Source organism: Coregonus clupeaformis, unplaced genomic scaffold, assembly GCF_020615455.1.
Source record: "Coregonus clupeaformis isolate EN_2021a unplaced genomic scaffold, ASM2061545v1 scaf0715, whole genome shotgun sequence".
NCBI lineage: Eukaryota > Metazoa > Chordata > Actinopteri > Salmoniformes > Salmonidae > Coregonus > Coregonus clupeaformis.
In genome coordinates, this window is record NW_025534170.1 from 51570 (window position 1) to 78500 (window position 26931).

At 45.7% G+C, this 26931-nt stretch overlaps 1 protein-coding gene across 3 annotated transcripts in view; it reads right to left on the bottom strand.

Moving 5' to 3' along the window:
• The window catches only part of LOC123485509 (rhomboid-related protein 3-like), a 64686-nt gene that overhangs the window by 6383 nt on the left and 31372 nt on the right, over nt 1-26931 (bottom strand). For 2 of the 3 annotated variants that reach the window (XM_045216455.1, XM_045216454.1), the window contains 4 exons: nt 17312-17470; nt 15058-15285; nt 14371-14519; nt 6797-6909 (listed from right to left, as the gene is read on the bottom strand). In XM_045216455.1, coding sequence (XP_045072390.1) covers nt 6797-6909; nt 14371-14519; nt 15058-15285; nt 17312-17470 — 649 coding nt within the window. Of the gene's footprint in view, nt 1-6796; nt 6910-14370; nt 14520-15057; nt 15286-17311; nt 17471-26426; nt 26590-26931 lie in introns of those variants that run through there. The other variant, XM_045216456.1, reaches the window with a different exon arrangement.

The window sequence follows — 26931 nt, forward strand, 5'->3', positions numbered from 1 at the left end:
ATGTTCTCTTGATAAGTGTGTGAATGGACAATTTTCCTGTCCTGCTAAGCATTCAAAGTGTAACGAGTACTTTTGGGTTTCAGGGAAAATGTATGGAGTAAAAAGTAAATTATTTTCTTTAGGAATGTACTGAAGTAAAAGTAGTCAAAAATATAAATAGTAAAGTAAAGTACAGATACCCCAAAAAACAACTTAAGTAGTACTTAAAAGTATTTTTATGTAGTGTACTTTACACCACTGCATATCTGAAGTCATACAAATACTGTTCATGCATACAAATACACATGTACAGTGAGGGAAAAAAGTATTTGATCCCCTGCTGATTTTGTACGTTTGCCCACTGACAAAGACATGATCAGTCTATAATTTTAATGGTAGGTTTATTTGAACAGTGAGAGACAGAATAACAACAAAAAAATCCAGAAAAAGGCATGTCAAAAATATTATAAATTGATTTGCATTTTAATGAGGGAAATAACTATTTGACCCCTCTGCAAAACAGGACTTAGTACTTGGTGGCAAAACCCTTGTTGGCAAGCACAGAGGTCAGACTGTCACGTTCGTTTAAAGACCAAGGCGCAGCGTGATATGCGTACATGTATATTTACTAATAAACACAACGACAAAACAACAAACTAAACGAAACGTGAAGTCCAAGGTAGCACACACAACATACCTTACACGGAACAAGATCCCACAACTAGACAGTGCCAATAGGCTGCTTAAGGATGGTCCCCAATCAGAGACAACGAGCGACAGCTGCCTCTGATTGGGAACCACACCGGCCAACATAGAACTAGACATACTAGATCCTCCTACATAGAACAAGCACAACAAGGAATATACACACCCTGACTCAACATATAAGCGTCCCCTGAGTCAGGGCGTGACAGTACCCCCCAAAGGTGCAGACTCCGACCGCACAACATAAACATAACAGGGTAGGGGCCGGGTGGGCATTCCGCCTCGGAGGCGGATCCGGCTCGGTGCGTGACGACCTCTCACTCTACGCCTCCCTGTTGCGCCCCTGGTCTGGTCTAGACCTCGGCGCGTTGCTTCCCCTCTCCTTCCTCCCACTATACTCCAAGCCCTGTCTGGACCCTGGTGTGGGAGACCCCGAACCTGGAAAGGGGCTGACGTCATGGTCTGGACTGGAGCCACTGACCGGAGCCGGACTTGGCACCGGTGGAGCGGACTGCTTTGGCTCCGGAGTGGAGCCGCTGACCGGAGCTGGATCAGGCACCGGTGGAGCGGACTGCTCTGGCTCCGGAGTGGAGCCGCTGACCGGAGCTGGATCAGGCACCGGTGGAGCGGACTGCTCTGGCTCCGGAGTGGAACGGCTGACCGGAACTGGATCAGGCACCGGTGGAGCGGACTGCTCTGGCTCCGGAGTGGAACGGGCACGGGCCGTGCCGGACTGGACAAACGCACCACTGGTCTGGTGCGAGGAGCAGGCACGGGCCGGACCGGACTAGGAACACGCACCACTGGCTTGGTGCGAGGGGCAGGAACGGGCCGGGCCGGACTGGCGACGCGCACCACTGGCTTGGTGCGAGGAACAGGAACAGGCCGGGCCGGACTGGCGACGCGCACCACTGGGCTTGGTGCGAGGAGCAGGAACGGGTCGGGCCGGACTGGCGACGCGCACCACTGGCTTGGTGCGAGGAGCAGGAACGGGCCGGGCCGGACTGGCGACGCGCACCACTGGCTTGGTGCGAGGAGCAGGAACGGGCCGGGCCGGACTGACGACGCGCACCACTGGCTTGGTGTGAGGAGCAGGAACAGGCCGGGCCGGACTGGCGACGCGCACCACTGGCTTGGTGCGAGGAGCAGGAACGGGCCGGGCCGAACTGGGTTCTTGGGGTTGACTCTCGGGACTCCGTCGTCGGCACTGTTGGCGCCGTTTCTCCTCTCCTACCTGGGCATCCTCCTTCATCGCCTTCCGATAACGGACGGCCTCCTCCTCCGTAAATTCTCCCCCAACCGAGGAGGACATCTACTAATGTAACCTCCTGTTGAGTCCCAGGCGTTTGCTCCTTCTCGGCACGCTGCTTGTTTGGTGGGATCTTCTGTCACGTTCGTTTAATGACGGGTCAGACCAAGGTGCAGCGTGATATGCGTACATGTTTATTTACCAATAAACACAACGACAAAACAACAAACTAAACGAAACGTGAAGTCCAAGGTAGCACACACAACATACCTTACACGGAACAAGATCCCACAACTAGACAGTGCCAATAGGCTGCTTAAGTATGGTCCCCAATCAGAGAAAACGAGCGACAGCTGCCTCTGATTGGGAACCACACTGGCCAACATAGAACTAGACGTACTAGATCCTCCTACATAGAACAAGCACAACAAGGAATGTACACACCCTGACTCAACATATAAGCGTCCCCTGAGTCAGGGCGTGACACAGACGTTTCTTGTCGTTGGCCAGCAGGTTTGCACACATCTCAGGAGGGATTTTATCCCACTCCTCTTTGCAGATCTTCTCCAAGTCATTAAGGTTTCGAGGTTGACGTTTGGCAACTCGAACCTTCAGCTCCCTCCACAGATTTTCTATGGGATTAAGGTCTGGAGACTAGCTAGGCCAATCCAGGACCTTAATGTGCTTCTTCTTGAGCCACTCCTTTGTTGCCTTGGCCGTGTGTTTTGGGTCATTGTCATGCTGGAATACCCATCCACGACCCATTTTCAATGCTCTGGCTGAGGGAAGGAGGTTCTCACCCAAGATTTGATGGTACATGGCCCCGTCCATCGTCCCTTTGATGCGGTGAAGTTGTCCTGTCCCCTTATCAGAAAAACACCCCCAAAGCATAATGTTTCCACCTCCATGTTTGACGGTGGGGATGTTGTTCTTGGGGTCATAGGCAGCATTCCTCCTCCTCCAAACACGACGAGTTGAGTTGATGCCAAAGAGCTCGATCTTGGTCTCATCTGACCACAACACTTTCACCCAGTTCTCCTCTGAATCATTCAGAGGTTCATTGGCAAACTTCAGACGGGCCTGTATATGTGCTTTCTTGAGCAGGGGGACCTTGCGGGCGCTGCAGGATTTCAGTCCTTCACGGCGTAGTGTGTTACCAATTGTTTTCTTGGGGACTATGGTCCCAGATGCCTTGAGATCATTGACAAGATCCTCCCGTGTAGTTCTGGGCTGATTCCTCACCGTTCTCATGATCATTGCAACTCCACGAGGTGAGATCTTGCATGGAGCCCCAGGCCGAGGGAGATCGACAGTTCTGTTGTGTTTCTTCCATTTGCGAATAATCGCACCAACTGTTGTCACCTTCTCACCAAGCTGCTTGGCGATGGTCTTGTAGCCCATTCCAGCCTTGTATAGGTCTACAATCTTGTCCCTGACATCCTTGGAGAGCTCTTTGGTCTTGGCCATGGTGGAGAGTTTGGAATCTGATTGATTGATTGCTTCTGTGGACAGGTGTCTTTTATACAGGTAACAAGCTGAGATTAGGAGCACTCCCTTTAAGAGTGTGCTCCTAATCTCAGCTCGTTACCTGTATAAAAGACACCTGGGAGCCAGAAATCTTTCCGATTGAGAGGGGGTCAAGTACTTATTTCCCTCATTAAAATGCAAATCAATTTATAACATTTTTTACATGCGTTTTTCTGGATTTTTGTTGTTGTTATTCTGTCTCTCACTGTTCAAATAAACCTACCATTAAAATTATAGACTGATCATTTCTTTGTCAGTGGGCAAACGTACAAAATCAGCAGGGGATCAAATACTTTTTTCCCTCACTGTATATACATATGTGCACGCTCACACACACACACACACACACACACACACACACACACACACACACACACACACACACACACACACACACACACACACACACACACACACACACACACACACACACACACACACACACACACACACACACACACACATACTGAGACCAAGCAACCACTAAATCATCACTTAGAAGTTTAACAGTACATCACATCATCAACTAACTAGAAATGTATGATTGTACTGTATTAACTGAAATACCTGAACTAGTTGAAGTAGCTAGTGCTCTTCCTGAAGTAGGCTCTTACCAGGTGTCATTTAGATCAAAGCAGAGGAGGTGTGTGTGTGTAATTAAAATGTATTTAAGCATCAATCACTGAATGGCGATCTAAGCAGATGATTACATGTTTCCTGAGACACACACACACACAAACACACAGAAACACACACACAGAGATAGCGAGTGAGAGAAAGATTGAGAGAAATATACACACACAAAGAGAGAGACACATACACCTGTTAGACAACACACACCACCCTGGTTCCTTTGCTCAAGGTGTGTGTGTGTAGACAGATGGGAAGACCATTATTACCACAATTATCTCTGTTAATATTATTGTTTTATCACTGTAACAACACCCACACCCACTAAATGACTTCCTTCCCTTTGTAGCCTTGAGAAACTGACGTGTCATTTATCTTGTTTGTTGGTTAAACTTCCAAACTAGGACACAGAGATGAATCCTGCTGCCAATGAGGGAATACTAAGTTTGGCCACATTATCTACACAGCATCAGTGCTACTCATCATCAGAGACAGGTAGTGTTCAAAGTTACTGACTGTCCTTTAAAACTTCAGAGTCATCTTATAATAATCACAGATACAGAAAGTGGAAATTCAGTGTTTCTCTCTCTCTCTCTCTGTCTCTGTGTGTCTCTACGTATATGTGTGTGTGTGTGTGTGTGTGTGTGTGTGTGTGTGGGCTTGTATTACTATCCTCGTGGGTACCGGAAATCCCCCAAAGTCCCCACAAGGGTAGTAAAACAAGGAAAATGATCACTTGTGGGGACATTTGGACAAATACTATTTTAGGCTTAGGGGTTAGGTTTAGGGTTTGGGTTACAATTAGGGTAGGGCAGGAATTAGGGTAAGGATAAGGGGTTAGTGTTAGGAGTTAGGGTTTAAGGAAAATAGGATATTGAATGGAAATCAATTTTAGGTCCCCACAAGGATAGTAAAACATATGATGTGTGTATGTGTTTTTGTTGTTTGTGCAGGCGTTCGATCATGAGTCTCTCTAAGTATTGACTTCTCGCTGGTCACCTGAGTCCCTTTTGACCTCTGACCCTGAGCCTTCCCACCATAACAACATTATCCCAGACAAAACAACACAAAGACAACCTCCCTACACACACACACACACACACACACACACATAGACACACACATACACTCCTCCTTCCAGTGGGTCGATATCTAATTAACCAGCAGGTTCCCGTGGGGACAGTGACCCTCTCAGTACCACCACTATCTGTGTGTGTGAGTGTGTGTGTGTGTGTGTGTGTGTGTGTGTGGGGGTTATAGCTACAGGCCAACACAGCTGGGGCCAAAAGGCTTCTGTGTACACACCCATCTTCATACACAACCAGATACAAAGCCTCATACACATATACAGTATTTATCTCCACAAACACAAACACACACCAACATAAACACAAACACACACGCCAATGTAAAATAAACACACACACACACACGGAATGGGAGATGAGATCATTTAATCACCATTGCACTCTCTGCTGGCAATCCCTTACCCTGCCCTTCTACAGCTTCTTCCCACTCACCCACAGGGCTGTTATATCCCTGCTAAATATCCCCACACGTCTCTCAAACATCATCAATTTTCATCCAAATATTTCCACTCCGAATATTTCCTGAGCATTTAGTTTCCAGAGGGCAGCAGGCAGAAATCCCTGATAATGTTTGTTTGGCTCCAGAGGTAGTTGAAGCTAAAGCTGGATTATCACCACTCCTCATGTACACTGCATGATGAGTACGCAGTGTAGAACATACCCCATGGTCATATGGTAATCACTGAGCACTGAGCCACAATGAGCCAAGCCCGAGCTGGGCCAGGGGGGAGAGGGGAGAGAGGCAGAGGGAGAGAGGGGAGCCCTGGGTGTTCAAATGACATTAGCAGCTAATGTCACTGGGGAGCTAGAGATTACATTTGCCTTCAAAGCCTCTTCCTCTCTCTGATGCATAACATCCCAGTAGGCTTGGTCCTTTTGCTCTCTCTCAATGTTCATGAACCTCCTATGGAACAAGTCTCTCTCTCTCTCTCTCTCTCTCTCTCTCTCTCTCTCTCTCTCTCTCTCTCTCTCTCTCTCTCTCTCTCTCTCTCTCTCTCTCTCTCTCTCTCTCTCTCTCTCTCTCTCTCTCTCTCTCTCTCTCTCTCTCTCTCTCTCTCTCTCTCTCTCTCTCTCTCTCTCTCTCTCTCTCTCTCTCTCTCTCTCTCTCTCTCTATCCCTTGAGTTCTCTCCTTTACCTCCCTCCCTCAATCCCTCCTTCTCTCTCTCTGGAATGTGTTTTGAGATGATTCACTTCCTCCTCTCTCTGTTGTCCTGGACCGGTGGGGGAACATTGACGCTCAACATTGTCAGAAAAAACCCCAAGCCTTTGAAGAACAAGAAAGCCTGTCAGAACACAAGCCCATCTGTCCCAGACATCCGTGTTTTCTAAATGACTGTTATCCAAACACAGTGGGGTGAAGCCTGATAGCAGGGGGTTGAATACACACACCTACTCAGATGGGACCAGGCCCGTTTATGAACATGAAGGCTGGGAGATGTGTGTGTGTGTGTGTGTGTGTGTGTGTGTGTGTGTGTGTGTGTGTGTGTGTGTGTGTGTGTGTGTGTGTGTGTGTGTGTGTGTGTGTGTGTGTGTGTGTGTGTGTATGTGTGCGTACACCTGCACCCTGTGTGTGTGTTCATCCGTCAGTTTGTGTGTGTACCCTAATCCAGTACTCACCTGCCAGTACGCCACACACGTAGACCAGTCCTATCCTCAGCGCTCCATGGACCATCTCCAGAGGAACTCCCACCAGCAGCTGCATGGCCATGTTCAGACCCAGGTGTTCTATCCTGCTGGGACACAACACACAGCCGTTAGTTAGAGGACAGGACACATCCACAGTCATATACAGTTTATGGTCATATTATCTATTTTATCTGTAGAGCAATGTTTCAATCCTGGGAGTAGAAGGCCTGATCTAGGATCAGGTCCCCCTGTTCATGTAATCTAAATAAAAACACATTTTATTTGTCACATGCGCCGAATACAACAGGTGTAGTAGACCTTACCATGAAATGCTTACTTACAAGCCCTTAACCAACAACGCAGTTTAAGAAATAGAGTTAAGAAAATATTTACTGAATAAACTAAAGTTAAAAATAAAAATAAAAGTAACAGAATAAAATAAAAGAACAATAACGAGGCTATATACAGGGGGTACCGGTACCGAGTCAATGTGTGGGGGTACAGGTTAGTCGAGGTCATTTGTACATGTAGACAGGGGTAAAGTGACTATGCATAGAAAATAAACAGCGAGGAACAGCAGTGTAAAAATGCAAATAGATTGCGTCATCTGTGGATCTGTTGGCGCGGTATCCGAATTGGAGTGGGTCTAGGGTTTCCGGGATGATGGTGTTGATGTGAGCCATGACCAGCCTTTCAAAGCACTTCATGGCTACCGACGTGAGTGCTACGGGCGGTAGTCATTTAGGCAGGTTACCTTCATTTCTTGGGCACAGGGACTATGGTGGTCTGCTTGAAACATGTAGGTATTACAGACTCGGTCAGGGAGAGATTGAAAATGTCAGTGAAGACACTTGCCAGTTGGTCCGCGCATGCTCTGAGTACACCTAATCTCATGAATTACGATCTAAAAGGTCCAACTGATCCAAGATCAGCACTCCTACTCTGAGATGCTGTATGAATCCGGGCCCGGACATTTGTTTTAAGTCTCTGTATTGGATGCCTCTATAGCTTTTAGGACCCGTTTGTAGGAGAATAAGTGACATACAGTAATTTAATCTAAATCAGAATACTCTCTACCCCTTGTAACCTCTCCCACAATGAGCACCAGACTACATTCATTATCAGCCGAGTCCAGGTTAATCTGGTTTAATTAGCCTATACTGGCCAGTTAATGTGTTCCTAGGTAATAAAGAACTAGAATAAAATGCTAATAGAACGCTAATAATACGTAAATTAAATTAGCCCAACCCAATGGTTGTAGAAAGTGATGGATGGATGGATGGATGGATGGATGGATGGATGGATGGATGGATGGATGGATGGATGGATGGATGGAGGGATGGATGGGTGGAGGGAAGGCAATGTGTTACTGAAAGATAATCGTGCCCACAGAGCAAGACATTTAACATACATTGGTTATCTAGTGAACATACTGTAATAGTCTCCCCTGAGGGAGCTTACAGCAGCTCTAGGAAGCAGCTCATACCGCCATTATCAACAACAACACATGTTTAAAGGGCCAATGGTGACTGGGGATAATATGATTGTGGAGTGAAAGGAGTTAACATGTAGGCTTTACTACAACATCCGAACTAGGCCAACTGTATTGCAGCAGTGCTATCCACTGGTTTTGGCTCGAGTGCTAGTGCATCAACATTCTGGGAACACTTCAGGAACAGCAATAAACCTCCGGTAAACCTTTTGTAGATGATGTCTCAGTATTGATCCAGCATTACTTGGCTCCTGCTGCCATGTGCTGGCAGTTGACACGTTTGATGCGTCATCATTGGCTGAGATTTTAGCTCTGTCCTCTCAGTCCAACGATGGTGCTGGATCCCTAACAGGCTTTTACAGTGTCCCTCATCTCCTCTCTCTATCTATCTGACTGGCTGCGTAGTGATCTGTCTGACTGTGATATGTCCGACATATTACACCCCTCCACAATGTAATCCCTTCACTGGCTCAACAACACTGCTGATCCCTCCCAATCCCACAACAACACAAACAGAATGCACATACAGTTGAAGTCGGACGTTTACATACACCTTAGCCAAATACATTTAAACTCAGTTTATCACAATTCCTGACATTTAATCCTAGTAAAAATTCCCTGTCTTATGTCAGTTAGGATCGCCACTTTATTTTAAGAATGTGAAATGTCAGAATAATAGTAGAGAGAATGATTTATTTAAGCTTCTCTTTCTTTCTTCACATTCCCAGTGGGTCAGAAGTTTACATACACTCAATTAGTATTTGGTAGCATTGCCTTTAAATTGTTTAACTTGGGTCAAACGTTTCGGGTAGCCTTCCACAAGCTTCCCACAATAAGTTGGGTGAATTTTGGCCCATTCCTCCTGACAGAGCTGGTGTAACTGAGTCAGGTTTGTAGGCCTCCTTGCTTGCACACGCTTTTTCAGTTCTGCCCACACATTTTCTATAGGATTGAGGTCAGGGCTTTGTGATGGCCACTCCAGTACCCTGACTTCGTGGTCCTTAAGCCATTTTGCCACAACTTTGGAAGTATGCTTTGGGTCATTGTCCATTTGGAAGACCCATTTGCAACCAAGCTTTAACTTCCTGACTGATGTCTTGAGATGTTGCTTCAATATATCCACAAAATTTTCCTTCCTCATGATGCCATCTATTTTGTGAAGTGCACCAGTCCCTCCTGCAGCAAAGCACCCCCACAGCATGATGCTGCCACCCCTGTGCTTCACGGTTGGGATGGTGTTCTTCGGCTTGCAAGCTACCCCCTTTTTCCTCCAAACATAACGATGGTCATTATGGCCAAACAGTTCCATTTTTGTTTCATCAGACCAGAGGACATTTCTTCAAAAAGTACGATCTTTGTGCCCATGTGCATTTGCAAACCGTAGTCTGGCTTTTTTATGGCGGTTCTGGAGCAGTGGCTTCTTCCTTGCAGAGCGGCCTTTCAGGTTATGTCGATATAGGACTTGTTTTACTGTGGATATAGATACTTTTGTAGCTGTTTCCTTCAGCATCTTAACAAGGTCCTTTGCTGTTCTGGGATTGATTTGCACTTTCGCACCAAAGTACGTTCATCTCTAGGAGACAGAACGCGTCTCCTTCCTGAGCGGTATGACAGCTGCATGGTCCCATGGTGTTTATACTTGCGTACTATTGTTTGTACAGATGAACGTGGTACCTTCAGGCGTTTGGAAATTGCTCCCAAGGATGAACCAGACTTGTGGAGGTCTACAATTTTTTTTCTGAGGTCTTGGCTGATTTCTTTTGATTTTCCCATGTTGTCAAGCAAAGAGGCACTGTGTTTGAAGGTAGGCCTTGAAATACATCCATAGGTACACCTCCAATTGACTCAAATGATGTCAATTAGCCTATCAGAAGCTTCTAAAGCCATGACATCATTTTCTGGAATTTTCCAAGCTGTTTAAAGGCACAGTCAACTTAGTGTATGTAAACTTCTGACCCACTGGAATTGTGATACAGTAAATTATAAGTGAAATAATCTGTCTGTAAACAATTGTTGGAAAAATGACTTGTGTCATGCACAAAGTAGATGTCCTAACCGACATGCCAAAACTATAGTTTGTTAACAAGAAATGTGTGGAGTGGTTGAAAAACAAGTTTTAATGACTCCAACCTAAGTGTTTGAAAACTTCCGACTTCAACTGTATCTGTCCACAAACAGCACAGGACAACCCTCCACTAACTCTACAGGTAGGACTAGCTGCTGTCTGGTAGGTCTAGGACTACTTTTTATTGTATTTTTTATTTTAGGGGGTCTAGGACAACTTTTGTAGATTACCATTGACCAAAGACTAAGCCGTTTCCCAGACACTTAAGATTTGAACAGCATCTCTGTTCTATCACGTTTCGGCTGCATCAATGTAAAATCAGGATTTGACTTATTTTCCCGCCTTTAAGCTGGCATTGAGTGTACTGTACAGCAGCTCAGTGAAAACAGCATTGCGTTCTTTTTTTCCCTTTGTGGTTGTCTAGAGAATGACAGTGATCCATGTATTTGTCTGTGCCATTGTGTAGAGACAACGGGATGTATTCTCATAGGAACGTGTGTGTGTGTGTGTGTGCATGTGTGTGTGCAGTGTGTGTGTGTGTGTGTGTGTGTGTGTGTGTGTGTGTGTGTGTGTGTGTGTGTGTGTGTGTGTGTGTGGAGGCATCCCTCTTGGACTGGTTAGCACTGGGAAATGAACAGTCATTTTAATCTCCAGTGGAACGTCCTTGTGTATTTGGACAAGGCCTTGCTCCTCCACAAGCCAATCAATATCGCACTTGTCTAATTGTCAACTAGAATGATTCTCTCATTCTCTCACTACACCAAGAGGACTCTTGCACGCTTCAACAAAACAACTCATAGATTTTATTCTGTTTGGGGATTTGTTTCTATGGATACCTCCGCTGTAGGGATTTTAAACCAATGTGTTCATAATATCTGAGGCTGAAACACACTGGGTTTTTTGGCCTGGTTTTGGCATGCTATCGTTGCTATGTTATAAATGGGAAGGTTAAACTATGTCCACTAAGCTGGGAGAGAGAGAGGGACAACTAGGATAACTCCTGTCTTTTGGATTCTGCTGTGGCACCCACATGTGTCAGTGCTGAGTGCAGGCTCTGTGGGCATGAAGGACACGTGTATGTGGATTCTGGGAGTGTGGCAGTCACAACACTGAACGACCTCTCCTACACACACTGCTGATAGAGAGCCAGAGCTTTGGGACGTTAAACATTTGGTTATATTCCCAGCAGCCTCCGCCTCTCTCAGAGCTGTGTGTGTGTATGTTTCATGACGAAGCAGATGTGGTGTGTGTGGGAGCATAATCATTTGGAAAGGAGACAGCTGATACTTAAGTGATATCACGACACACACACATCCAGGAATAGATTGAGAAACACTGCTCTACAGAGCCATAGAGTAGATATGACAATGTATATACTGTATACAGTGCATTCTGAAAGTATTTAGACCCCTTGACTTTTTCCACATTTTGTTACGTTACAGCCTTATTCTAAAATGGATTAAATTATTTTTTTCCCTCATTAATCTACACACGCTATAATATGGACTTTTACCAAATAGGGCTATCTTCTGTATACCACCACTACCTTGTCACAACACAACTGATTGGCTCAAACGTATTAAGAAGGAAAGAAATTCCACAAATTAACTTTTAAGAAGGCACACCTGTTAATTGAAACGCATTCCAGGTTATTACGTCATGAAGCTGGTTGAGAGAATGCCAAGAGTGTGCAAAGCTGTCATCAAGGCAAAGGGTGGCTACTTTGAAGAATCTCAAATATAAAATATATTTTGATTTGTTTAACACTTTTTTGGTTACTCCATGATTCCATATGTGTTATTTCATATTTTTGATGTCTTCACTATTATTCTACAATGTAGAAAATAGTAAAAATAAAGAAAAACCCTTGAATGAGTAGGTGTGTCCAAACTTTTGACTGGTACTATAAGTATTCAGACCCTTTGCTATGAGACTCGAAATTGAACTCAGGTGCATCCTGTTTCCATTGATCATCCTTGAGATGTTTCTACAACTTGATTGGAGTCCACCTGTGGTAAATTCAATTGATTGGACATGATTTGGAAAGGCACACACCTGTCTATATAAGGTCCCACAGTTGACAGTGCATGTCAGAGCAAAAACCAAGCCATGAGGTTGAAGGAATTGTCCGTAGAGCTCTGAGACAGGGTTGTGTCGAGGCACAGATCTGGGGAAGGGTAGCAAAACATTTCTGCAGCCTTGAAGGTCCCCAAGAACACAGTAGCCTCCATCATTCTTAAATGGAATAAGTTTTGAACCACCAAGACTCTTCTTAGAGCTGGCGGCCCGGCCAAACTGAGCAATCGGGGGAGAAGGGCCTTGGTCAGTGTCACGGATTCAGCCGAGGCTGCCCCTCCTCCTTGCTCGGGCAGGCTTCGGCGTTCGTCGTCACCGGAGTACTAGCTGCCATCGATCTATGTTTCTGTGTTCTACTTGTTTTGTCTTTATTGTACACACCTGGTTCCCATTATGTCCATGATTTGTTCCTTATTTAACCCTCTGGCTCCCACTGTGTTGTGTGCGTGTTTGTTATATGTTTGGTGTCATCGACTGGTGAGCGGGATTGTCCTCCCTGCGTGGAGATTATGTTCATTTATATTTAAGAGTAAAGTACGTTGTCTACTAGCTCTGTGTCCTGCGCCTGACTCCGTCCTACCGCTACACACTGACGCCTGACAGTCAGGGAGGTGACCAAGAACCCAAAGGTCACTCTGACAGCGCTCCAGAGTTCCTCTATGGAGATGGGAGAACCTTCCAGAAGGAAGGACAACCATCTCTGCAGCACTCCACCAATCAGGCCTTTATGGTAGAGTGGCCAGACGGAAGCCACTCCTCAGTAAAAGGCACATGACAGCCCTCTTGGAGTTTGCCAAAAGGCACCTAAAGGACTCTCAGACCATGGGAAATACGATTCTTTGGTCTGATGAAACCAAGATTGAACTCTTTGGCCTGAATGCCAAGAGTCACGTCTGGAGGAAACCTGGCACCATCCCTGTCGTGAAGCATGGTGGTGGCAGCATCATGCTGTGGGGATGTTTTTCAGCGGCACGGACTGGGAGACTAGTCAGAATTGAGGGAAAGATTAACAGAGCAAAGTACAGAGAGAAAACCTGCTCCAGAGTGCTCAGGACCTCAGACTGGGGCAAAGGTTCACCTTCCAACAGGACAACAACCCTAAGCACACAGCCAAGACAACATAGGAGTGGCTTCGGGACAAGTCTCTGAATGTCCTTGAGTGGCCCAGCCAGACCCCGGACTTGAACCCGATCGAACATCTCTGGAGAGACCTGAAAATAGCTGTGCAGCGACGCTCCCCATCAAACCTGACAGAGCTTGAGAGGATATGCAGAGAAGAATGGGAGAAACTCCCCAAATACAGGTGTGCCAAGCTTGTAGTGTCATACCCAAGAAGACTCAAGGCTGTAATCGCTGCCAAAGATGCTTCAACAAAGTACTGAGTAAAGGGTCTGAATATTTTTATAAATGTGATATTTCAAATGTTTAATACATTTGCAAAACTTTTGTGTGTAGATTGATGAGGAAAAAAATAAGTTCATCCATTTTAGAATAAGGCTGTAATGTAACAAAATGTAGAAAAAGTCAAGGGGTCTGAATACTTTCTGAATGCACTGTAGGACTGTACATGACTGTGACACGCACATCCAGGACTTGATTGACAAACATAACAGAGGATAGGCTTCGGGGAGAGCCAGGGGCGGACTGGGACCAGAAATCGGCCCTAGAATTTCTAACACTATTATCCAGATAATGATAATTTTGTGCAAAAACACAAGTTAGACAGGCCCACTGGGCAAAAAATGGACCAGCCCATCTGGCATTTGTCCGAAATGCCAGCTGGCCAGTCTGCCCCAATATTCATACTTAGCATTAGCATGCACGGTCAATACATCACCAAATACTAAGTAGTATGCAAGTGTGTATAATGGGACATAGTCTGATCATAGGGGGGCATAGTCTTACCCTCCCCGACCCAGGCTAGGTACCCACCCTGCATGCATGAAGGCGTAGCTGAGGTATCTCCAGGCCTGAATCCGTAGCTGGGGGTGGTAGGGCAGCGGGCCCCTCAGGAAGTGGGGACTGGACACCTGCAGCACCCAGCGGTCCAACTGCAGGCCATAGTACATGAACACTGCCACCTAGAGGACGGGAGGGGAAGTTATTGTAGAGGAATATAAGATCTAGCCTGGGTACTAGCCTAAGAGACACATTTTAGTTTTCATTCTTCTCAGTCTGGCACCCAGGCTGGGGTAACACAGAGATATTTAGGTTGCCTCCATGAACACTGTAGTTTCACAGTAGTATAGACTGATTTCAAAGGCTTATCTCGATGGGGAGTTGAAGCCAAGGGCAAAAGATAAATGATACTGTTGCTATCTCCCAGTCCTACCAAGTTAGAAGAAAAGAAGGACAAACTTTACAAAAGGCAATTCACACTATCTTGAAAACAGAAGTTGAACGATAGGGTTCTCTTTGTTATCAAAACCAATACTTTATAGCATCAAACCCTCATCAGAGATGCTTGAAGAACCTAAGCCCTACATCTCCCAGGGGCACATGCCAACTTTACACTTCAGTTGAATATTCACTTAGTCTCCCATTGACATTCATGCATGACTAAGGGAAATTTGACTGAAGTAGAATTTAGGATTTACCCCTCCATGAGTGGAACCTTACCTCAGCGATGGTGATAGCCAGGATGAGCCAGGGTGGTGGGCAGCAGGTGTAGCTGTCGAAGTACCACTTCCTGTCGATCTCCCGGGGCAGGGTCTCGTAGGCGATGTGCCTCACCAGCCTCTGGGACAGACCCAGACCCACCTCCTCCCCCAGGGCCCCGGCCCCCTTCAGCTGACGACTCCCCTGGAGGATAGCCCGCCGGAAGCTGTTGCTGCGCTTGCTGGACATCTAGCAGAGAGAGGGGAGGGAGGAGGGAGAGAGAGAAGTAGAGAGAGATTTATGGAGAGGGAGGGATGCGAGAGGGGAGAGAGAGGAATAGAGAGAGAGAGATGGAGAGAGTGAGACTGTTATGAGCGAAATTCCAACCTTACAGGTCTAGAAACTATTGCTGGCTTCCCTACAACACCCCAGTGTGTCGTCATAGCTCCCCTATGTTGTGAGCCCCTCCATCCTTCATCCCACTGTGACAGCAACCACGCTGCCAGACCCTCCCACCTTGCCCCAGCAACAGAATGCCTCTGTCGTCACCTAGCAACCGCTGAGCCCTTCTCCTCGTCCCAAGTACTGGCGGCAGCTGCCTGACAACGCAGCCCTTCTACCCAGATTAGCAATATTCATGGTCCTCCTATGGAACATGGAATGTGGACAAGTCTCTCTCTCTCTCTCCCTCATTCCTCTCCTTCACTCTCTCTCTCATTCCCCTCTCTCTCTCTCTCTCTCTCTCTCTCTCTCTCATCCCACTCGCTCTCTTTCTCTCTCTCTCGCTCTCTCTCATACCGACATCTCTCTCTCTCTCTTTCTCTCTCCGATCCTAAAAGTAGTTTACAATAGCACCATTCTTCAATCTATAATGACCATTCAAATTGAACAGATCCCCAATTATGTGAGTCTTGATTGCAGTCAAGCGATAGTGTGGGATTCTTCATGACTGTAGGTTACCATGGCCACTCCCAGCCCCAAAGCCAAACAGAGAGTGGGATCAAACAGTACCAAACACACACATTCTGCACCACACACACACGCACACACACACACACACACCCCACACACACATTCCTCTCCAGGTCACCCCACATGGCCCAACCCCATAAAGAAACAGTCTTCTTTCTTCCAGCTGGGCAGGGGCGATTCTTGTCCTCTTTTCTCTTCTTTTCAAAAAGAGAGAGAAAGGGAGTGATGTTCTATCTATTCACCCACAGCGAAGAGAGATTGGTATTCATCCAGCAAGGACTGAGGGACCAGGGACAATCTACTGCTATACTGGGAGATACTGTCAGGGAGAGGAGTGAGAGGAAGAGAGAGGAGAGCGAGGGGCGAGAGGGAGGGAGACGGAGAGAAGAGGCAGGGAGATAAAGAGAGCGAGAGAGATAAGAGAGAGCTAGGCAATAACTCCCAATCACGCTGACAGCTTTACGGAATAGGCAGCTGTGCAAAGTAAAGCTGGAACTGCAAATAAACCCCAGCAAGCCTGTCTCCCACTCCCACTCCCACTCCTCCTCCCTCTCTCCATCTATCCTTCCCTCACCCTGCTTGGCTTCTGTTGTGGTTCCAGTGAATGTGAAAGCCATGGGGGGTGAGGGGCGGTCTTTGTGGGTAACAATAGCAGCCACGCCCCCCAACACACACGCATACACACACACACACACACATATCACTTGAGTACATGCTCCTCATTCCTCTCTATCCCACTTCCAGTTCCTCGCCCTGACCTTTGACATGACCAGGACCGACCAATCAAAGATCCCCTTTCACAAGTTCCCACAGGCCCGTTCTCAGCCCACTGTACAAGACAATGGACAGCTTTGCAGGAAGCGGAGAAGAAAAAAAGAGAGAATAGGAGAAAGGGAAAGTGAGAGGGGAGAGTTGGGAACCTTCACAAACCCACCCCCCACCGGCCACAACTTTAAACGTTTCCAAACAATTGATTATTTCTCCAGATGACTTCACCGTCCAGGGTCAAGAGTTCAAACTCTCAAGTTAAACACAACAGGAGCTAGACGACGTGTGAAAGTGCCAATTTAGACCAAGCTGTGTTGTCTTGTCTAATACCATGGAATATCCATGGAGATTAGGGTGAGTAGAAGGATGATAGTGGCGTAGATGCTTTTATAGAGGGTTGATATCATAAGACCACTTCCTCTCTACTATATGTCTCAACATGACCAATCGGTGTACAGTATAATCAATGTTATGCTTATACAATCATTATGGTTATCAGTTACTATGGTAACAGGAAGTGACTTGTGACTCTCACCAGGTTGACAAAGTCCTGGTAGCAGATCTTTCCATCTGCGTTGCCGTCGGCGAGGGCCAATAGAACCTCCAGCTTGTGAGGGTCCAGCTCCGAGCCGTGGGCCGCCAGCAGGTCCCTGAACCGCTCTGTACTGATGAAGCCTGAACTCTCTGGGTCGAACTGGAACACACAGGGAGAGACATACGGTTAGAAGTTCTGTAGATAAACACAGAGCCAGGGACGTAGACACATGCAGGCAGAGACACACACACACACACAAGAGACTTGACAGATGTAGTCAAACAAAGCACATTTACAAAGACACAATGCACATACACACAAGCCTTATCGCATAGAGACACACAAAGATTATTATCACAAGTGAATTATAAATTAAGTCAGTATCTAATCGCACAGTACAGCCTTGTACAGAACATTCAACACTGCCAACAAAAAAACAAGCCAAAAACCTAGAAAATAACATTTTGTTCATAGTTTAAGCTACTTTGTAAAGAATTTAAATGAGCCTGAAAAGCTCATCTGGTGAGATTTAGCCTTATATCATATTTATGGCTTTGGATTTCACAGGGAATTACTGTGGTGGGAAAAATCTAACCAGCAGCCATTTTGTTTCATTTATTATTTTCATTAATCACATTCAGTAGCTGAGGAAGATCCAATAACTTCTGAGAATATCCACAATTTAAAGAAGTTAGCTAATGTTGTGTATTTCAGTTCAATGTCAAGTGTACTGAAACGTTTAGATACACTTTCAATAAAGTTTGATTTTATCTCACTATTTAAATACAGTTGAAGTCTTACCCAAATACATTTAAACTCAGTTTTTCACAATTCCTGACATTTAATCCTAGTACAAATTCCCTTTCTTAGGTCAGTTAGGATCACCACTTTATTTTAAGAATGTGAATTGTCAGAATAATAGTAGAGAGAATGATTTATTTCAGCTTTTATTTATTTATTCACATTACCAGTGGGTCAGAAGTTTACATACACTCAATTAGTATTTGGTAGCATTGCCTTTAAATTGTTTAGCTTGGGTCAAACGTTTCGGGTAGCCTTCCACAAGCTTCCCATAATAAGTTGGGTGAATTTTGGCCCATTCCTCCTGACAGAGCTGGTGTAACTGAGCCAGGTTTGTAGGCCTCCTTGCTCGCACACGCTTTTTCAGTTCTGCCCACATATTTTCTATAGGATTGAGGTCAGGGCTTTGTGATGACCACTCTAATACCTTGACATTGTTGTCCTTAAGACATTTTGCCACAACTTTGGAAGTATGCTTGGGGTCATTGTCCATTTGGAAGTGGTCCTCTGTAGCTCAACTGGTAGAGCACGGCGCTTGTAACGCCAAGGTAGTGGGTTCGATCCCCGGGACCACCCATACACAAAAATGTATGCACGCATGACTGTAAGTCGCTCTGGATAAAAGCGTCTGCTAAATGGCATATTATATATTATTATTATTATTATGGAAGACCCATTTGCGACCAAGCTTTAACTTCCTGACTGATGTCCTGAGATGTTGCTTCAATATATCCACATATTTTTCCTTCCTCATGATGCCATCTATTTTGTGAAGTGCACCAGCCCCTCCTGCAGCAAAGCATCCCCACAGCATGATGCTGCCACCCATATGCTTCACGGTTGGGATGGTGTTCTTCGGCTTGCAAGCCACCCCCTTTTTCCTCCAAGCATAACGATGGTCATTATGGCCAAACAGTTCTATTTTTGTTTCATCAGACCAGAGGACATTTCTCCAAAAAGTACGATCTTTGTCCCCATGTGCAGTTGCAAAACGTAGTCTGGCTTTTTTATGGTGGTTTCAATAGGCAGCAGCAGCCTCTAATGTGCTAGTGATGGCTATTTAACAGTCTGATGGCCTTGAGATAGAAGCTGTTTTTCATTCTCTCGATCCCAGCTTTGATGCACCTGTACTGACCTCGCCTTCTGGATGATAACAGGGTGAACAGGCAGTGGCTTGGGTGGTTGATGTCCTTGATGATCTTTTTGGCCTTCCTGTGACATCGGGTGCTGTATGTGTCTTGGAGGGCGGGTAGTTTGACCCCGGTAATGCGTTCGGCAGACGGCACCACCCTCTGGAGAGCCCTGCGGTTGTGGGTGGTGCAGTTGCCATACCAGGTGGTGATACAGCCCGACAGGATGCTCTCAATTGTGCATCTGTAAAAGTTAGTGAGGGTTTTAGGTGCTAAGCCGAATTTATTCAGCCTCCTGAGGTTGAAGAGGCTCTGTTGTGCCTTCTTCACCACACTGTCTGCATGGGTGGACCATTTCAGTTTGAAGCTTTCCACCTTCTCTACTGCGGTCCCGTCGATGTGGATAGGGGGGTGCACCCTCTGCTGTTTCCTGAAGTCCACGATCATCTCCTTTGTTTTGTTGATGTTGAGTGAGATGTTATTTTCCTGGCACCACACTCCCAGAGCCCTCACCTCCTCCCTGTAGGCGGTCTCGTCATTGTTGGTAATCAAGCCTACTACTGTTGTGTCGTCTGCAAACTTGATGATTGAGTTGGAGGCGTGCTTGGCCACGCAGTCATGGGTGAACAGGGAGTACAGGAGGGGGCTGAGCACGCACCCTTGTGGGGCCCCAGTGTTGAGGATCAGTGAAGTGGAGATGTTGTTTCCTACCTTCACCACCTGGGGGCGGCCCGTCAGGAAGTCCAGGACCCAGTTGCACAGGGCGGGGTTCAGACCCAGGGCCTCGAGCTTAATGATGAGCTTGGAGGGTACTATGGTGTTGAATGCTGAGCTATAGTCAATGAACAGCATTCTTACAATGAACAGTATTCCTCCTGTCCAGATGGGATAGGGCAGTGTGCAGTGTGATGGCGATTGCATTGTCTGTGGATCTATTGGGGCGGTAAGCAAATTGAAGTGGGTCCAGGGTGACAGGTAAGGTAGAGGTGATATGATCCTTGACTAGTCTCTCAAAGCACTTCATGATGACAGAGGTGAGTGCTACAGGCGATAGTCATTTAGTTCAGTTACCTTTGCTTTCTTGGGTACAGGAACAATGGTGGCCATCTTGAAGCATGTGGGAACAGCAGACTGGGAAAGGGAGAGATTGAATATGTCCATAAACACACCAGCCAGCTGGTCTGCGCATGCTCTGAGGACGCGGCTAGGGATGCTGTCTGGGACGGCAGCCTTGCGGGAGGTTAACATGCTTAAATGTCTTAATCACGTCGGCCATGGTGAAGGAGAGGTCACAGTCCTTGGTAGTGGGCCTCGTCAGTGGCACTGTGTTATCCTCAAAGTGGGCGAAGAAGGTGTTTAGCTTGTCTGGAAGCGAGATGTCGGTGTCGGCGACGTGGCTGGTTTTCATTTTATAGTCCGTGATTGTCTGTAGACCCTGCCACATACGTCTCGTGTCTGAGCCGTTGAATTGCGACTCCACTTTGTCTCTATACTGATGTTTTGCCAGTTTAATTGCCTTGCGGAGTGAGTAGCTACACTGTTTGTATTCTGCCGTATTCCCAGTCACCTTGCCATGGTTGAATGCGATGGTTCGCGCTTTCAGATTTGCGCGAATGCTGCCGTCTATCCACGGTTTCTGGTTAGGGTAGGTGTTAATAGTCACAGTGGGCACAACATCACCTATACACTTCCTGATAAACTATGTCACCGTTTCAGTATATAAGTCTAAATTATTTTCGGAAGCTACCCGGAACATCCCAATCCACATGATCAAAACAATCTTTAAGCGTGGATTCCGATTGGTCAGACCAGCGTTGAATAGTCCTTAGCACGAGTACTTCCTGTTTGAGTTTCTGCCTATAGGAAGGGAGAAGCAAAATTGTGTCGTGGTCAGATTTGCCGAAAGGAGGGCGTGGGAGGGCCTTATAACCATGCCGGAAGTTCGAATAGCAATGGTCGAGGATTTTAGCAGTGCGAGTACAACAGCCGATATGTTGATAGAACTTCGGCAGCCTAGTCCTCAAATTTGCTTTGTTAAAATCCCCGGCTACAATAAATGCAGCCTCAGGATATGTGGTTTCCAGTTTGCATAAGGTCCAGTGAAGTTCTTTGAGGGCCGTCGTGGTATCGGCTTGAGGGGGGATATACACGGCCGTGACTATAACCGAAGAAAATTATCTTGGGAGATAATACGGTCGGCATTTAATTGTGAGATATTCTAGGTCGGGTGAACAGAAGGACTCGAGTTCCTGTATGTTACTACAATTACACCATGAGTTGTTAATCATGAAACACACACCTCCGCCCTTCTGCTTCCCGGAGAGATATTAATTCCTGTCTGCGCGATGAACTGAGATCCCGTCTGGCTGGACCGATTTCGACAGAATATCCCAAGAGAGCCATGTTTCCGTGAAACAGAGTATGTTACAGGCCTTGATGTCTCTCTGGAAAGAAATCCTTGCCCGTAGTTCGTCGACTTGTTAACCAAAGACTGAACATTAGCAAGTAGAATACTTGGAAGCGGTGGGTGGTGTGCGCGCCTCCAAAGTCGAACCAGCAGGCCGCTCCAAGTGCCTCTCCTCCGCCGGCAATGTTTTGGGTCAGCCGCTGGAATCAGTTCAGTTGCCCTGGGGAGAGCAAACAAAGGATCTGCTTCGGGAAAGTCGTATTCCTGGTCGTAATGCTGGTGAGTTATCGCCGCTCTGATATCCAATAGTTTTTCCCAGTTGTATGTAATGATGTAAAACACTTTCTGAGCTAATAATGTAAAAAATAATACTTAAAAAAACAAAATACTGCAAAGTTTCCTTAGAGCTAGTCGCGAGGCCGCCATCTTAGTCGGCACCAGGATAACAATCTCTAGGAGACAGAACGCGTCTCCTTCCTGAGTGGTATGACGGCTGCGTGGTCCCATGGTGTTTATACTTGCGTACTATTGTTTGTACAGATTAATGTGGTACCTTCAGGCGTTTGGAAATTGCTCCCAAGGATGAACCAGACCTATGGATGTCTACAAAAAAATTTCTGAGGTCTTGGCTGATTTCTTTTCATTTTCCCATGATGTCAAGCAAAGAGGCACTGAGTTTGAAGGTAGGCCTTGAAATACATCCACAGGTACACCTCCAATTGACTCGAAATATGTCAATTAGCCTATCAGAAGCTTCTAAAGCCATGACATCATTTTCTGGAATTTTCCAAGCTGTTTAAAGGCACAGTTAACTGACCCAATGGAATTGTGATACAGTGAATTATAAGTGAAATAATCTGTCTGTAAACAATTGTTGGAAAAATTACTTGTGTCATGCACAAAGTAGATGTCCTAACCGACTTGCCAAAACTATAGTTTGTTAAAAATACATTTGTGGAGTGGTTGAAAAACGAGTTTTAATTGACTCCAACCTAAGTGTATGTAAACTTCTGACTTCAACTGTACATCCTGGTCGTCTAGATCATGACCTTTCACCTACTACCCACTAAGGACTTCCAAGGGTCACAAGTCCTTGGCTCCACCCCCACAACAGTCTTCACACTCACTCCTTAGTTCTCTCTCTCTCTCCAATGAGCACAGTGACTGCATCAGTGAATCAAAGAGAACAATATCAATAGAAGCAATAGTCAACTTAAAAATACAGAGACACTGGATTCAAGACTCATCTCATTCAAATAGGCATTTGTTTTTTCTCATACCAAATGTTATATGAGCAAACCTTCTTACACATTACCTCAATCCTCTCTGCTATGAGTGACAGTAATTCCAATGGAACTCAAACAGAATTGAATGCAGCCACTTTAGACTTCAGAGTTGTCTGTTCAACGGACAGTTAAATGGCCTAGATTTGAGTCCTCTTCTATTCCTGGATGCGCTTGTGTTTGATTTGAATGTCAGGTTGTTTGTGAATAGGGTCAGAATACAGCTGTCGTGCGTATAGTGTGTGACATACAGACTAAATGAGCAGTGAATCCAATTCCATCGCCCTGAGCAAAGCCTCAGACAGTGTGTTTGCCTTCTCCATATGCCACGTTTGGCAGGCAGCACAATGGAAGACAGGCAGAGGCCATAGAAATACCATCACAGACCATTGACTTGAATGGGGATTCCCCTTCTAGTTATTAGACAGGTCAGTACATCACTGGGGCCGAGCTCCCTGCCATCCAGGACCTCTATATCATGCGGTGTCAGAGGAAGGCTCGAAAAATTGCCAAAGACTCCAGCAACCCAAGTCATAGACTGTTCACTCTGCTACCGTCCGGCAAACGGTACCGGAGCGGCTCTCGGACCAAGAGACAGTTTCTACCCCCAAGCCATAAGACTACTGAATAGCCAGACGTCTAAATAGTCAATTAATGGTACCCGAACTATCTGCACTGACACTCACTAGACTTTCTATACACTCCATATACACACTCACACACACACACTACACTGTCACTCCCACTACATACGCACACACACACATGCATACCGACACAACACAAACACAAACACATACAGTGGGGGAAAAAAGTATTTAGTCAGCCACCAATTGTGCAAGTTCTCCCACTTAAAAAGATGAGAGAGGACTGTAATTTTCATCATAGGTACACGTCAACTATGACAGACAAATTGAGAGAAAAAAAATCCAGAAAATCACATTGTAGGATTTTTAATGAATTTATTTGCAAATTATGGTGGAAAATAAGTATTTGGTCACCTACAAACAAGCAAGATTTCTGGCTCTCACAGACATGTAACTTCTTCTTTAAGAGGCTCCTCTGTCCTCCACTCGTTACCTGTATTAATGGCACCTGTTTGAACTTGTTATCAGTATAAAAGACACCTGTCCACAACCTCAAACAGTCACACTCCAAACTCCACTATGGCCAAGACCAAAGAGCTGTCAAAGGACACCAGAAACAAAATTGTAGACCTGCACCAGGCTGGGAAGACTGAATCTGCAATAGGTAAGCAGCTTGGTTTGAAGAAATCCTGTGGGAGCAATTATTAGGAAATGGAAGACATACAAGACCACTGATAATCTCCCTCGATCTGGGGCTCCACGCAAGATCTCACCTCGTGGGGTCAAAATGATCACAAGAACGGTGAGCAAAAATCCCAGAACCACACGGGGGGACCTAGTGAATGACCTGCAGAGAGCTGGGACCAATGTAACAAAGCCTACCATCAGTAACACACTACGCCGCCAGGGACTCAAATCCTGCAGTGACAGGCGTGTCCCTCCTGCTGTACATGTCCAGGCCCGTCTGAAGTTTGCTAGAGTGCATTTGGATGATCCAGAAGAGGATTGGGAGAATGTCCTATGGTCAGATGAAACCAAAATAGAACTTTTTGGTAAAAACTCAACCCGTCGTGTTTGGAGGACAAAGAATGCTGAGTTGCATCCAAAGAACACCATACCTACTGTGAAGCATGGGGGTGGAAACATCATGCTTTGGGGCTGTTTTTCTGCAAAGGGACCAGGACGACTGATCCGTGTAAAGGAAAGAATGAATGTATCGTGAGATTTTGAGTGAAAACCTCCTTCCATCAGCAAGGGCATTGAAGATGAAACGTGGCTGGGTCTTTCAGCATGACAATGATTCCAAACACACCGCCCGGGCAACGAAGGAGTGGCTTCGTAAGAAACATTTCAAGGTCCTGGAGTGGCCTAGCCAGTCTCCAGATCTCAACCCCATAGAAAATCTTTGGAGGGAGTTGGAAGTCCGTGTTGCCCAGCGACAGCCCCAAAACATCACTGCTCTAGAGGAGATCTGCATGGAGGAATGGGCCAAAATACCAGCAACAGTGTGTGAAAACCTTGTGAAGACTTACAGAAAACGTTTGACCTGTGTCATTGCCAACAAAGGGTATATAACAAAGTATTGAGAAACTTTTGTTATTGACCAAATACTTATTTTCCACCATAATATGCAAATAAATTCATAAAAAATCCTACAATGTGATTTTCTGGGGAAAAATATCTCATTTTGTCTGTCATAGTTGACGTGTACTTATGATGAAAATTACAGGCCTCTCATCTTTTTAAGTGGGAGAACTTGCACAATTGGTGTCTGACTAAATACTTTTTTTCCCCACTGTATACTGTACATACACACACACTTTTACACAATCATTTACTGCTGCTACTCTGTTCTTTGTTTTACTCTTATTATTATCTATCCTGATGCCTCGTCACTTTACCCTGCCTTCATGTACATATCTACCTCAAATACCTTATTATCTATTCTGATGCCTAGTCACTTTACCCTGCCTTCATGTACATATCTACCTCAAATACCTTATTATATAATTATCTATCCTGATGCCTAGTCACTTTACCCTGCCTTCATGTACATATCTACCTCAAATACCTTATTATTATCTATCCTGATGCCTAGTCACTTTACCCTGCCTTCATGTACATATCTACCTCAAATACCTCATACCTCTGCACATTGATCTGATACTGGTACTCCCTGTATAGAGCTCCATTCTTGTATTTTATTTTATTTACTATTACATTTTTAAACTCTGCGTTGTTGGGAAGGGATCGTAAGCAAGCATTTCACTGTAAAGTCTACACCATTTGTATTCGGCGCATATGATAAATACAAATTGATTTGATTTGATTATATTTCTATGGCAGTAGAATGGCAGGTGGGCATAAAGGGATTTTCCATTTTGCTCTTCAGAAAAACAACTGCGAGATGACAGTTGACTCTCATGCAGTCCTTTTCTATGGTAATTCCAAAACTCATCGTTTAAAGACGCTACAAAATGGTTGGAGCATTTTGGTGAAATTATACTTGATAACTATAAAGACTGCATTGGTGCTAAATAAACAAGTTGAAATCGACCACACTGACCCTTTCCTGAACAATATCCATATTCATATACTGGGAAAATTAGGTCAGGCATCAGGATTAGTGATGCAACCTCAACCCCCTACTTTCACACACTGGAGACTGTGTAAACACACATACACTCCAACACTATATCTGTCTTGATGCAGTGCTCACACACACACACACACACACACACACACACACACACACACACACACACACACACACACACACACACACACACACACACACGTGTGTGCACACACATGCACACACACACGCACACACACACACACACTCACACAAACACACACACGCACACACACACACCCTCCCTGAAAGGGAAAGTGAACCAAACTAACCTTCTCCTGCAGGATGTCTGCCAGTTTCTGCTGGGCACCCAGAACCATATCTGATGTGTGCTAGCCAGCTAATAGTCACAAGAGACTAGTGTCTGTGTGTCTAGTCCAGTCATGCTGCTCTCTGTCTCTCTCTGTTAGTATCTACCAGACTGTCTGGTCCAGAATGAGAGCTTGTTTACCCCTCTGACGGATTACAGTCCCATATTGAACCCCCACCCTCCAAACCCCCTGTTCTTAGCCCCCCCACAGACCCCCACAATACAACCCAGCCCCAAACCCCATTTTAGCCTACATTCAGATCTCAGACCCCCTCGCTCTCTCTCACATCCACAAACACGCCCCTAAGTAGGCGCATATTCACATACTCTATCTCTAACACACACACTCTCACATCTCTCTTAGACACACACTCCTACAACTCTCTCTCAAACTGAAACTAACACACACACTTTCTCTCACATGCCTACATACTCTCACTAAGACCCACACATACACATTCCCACAC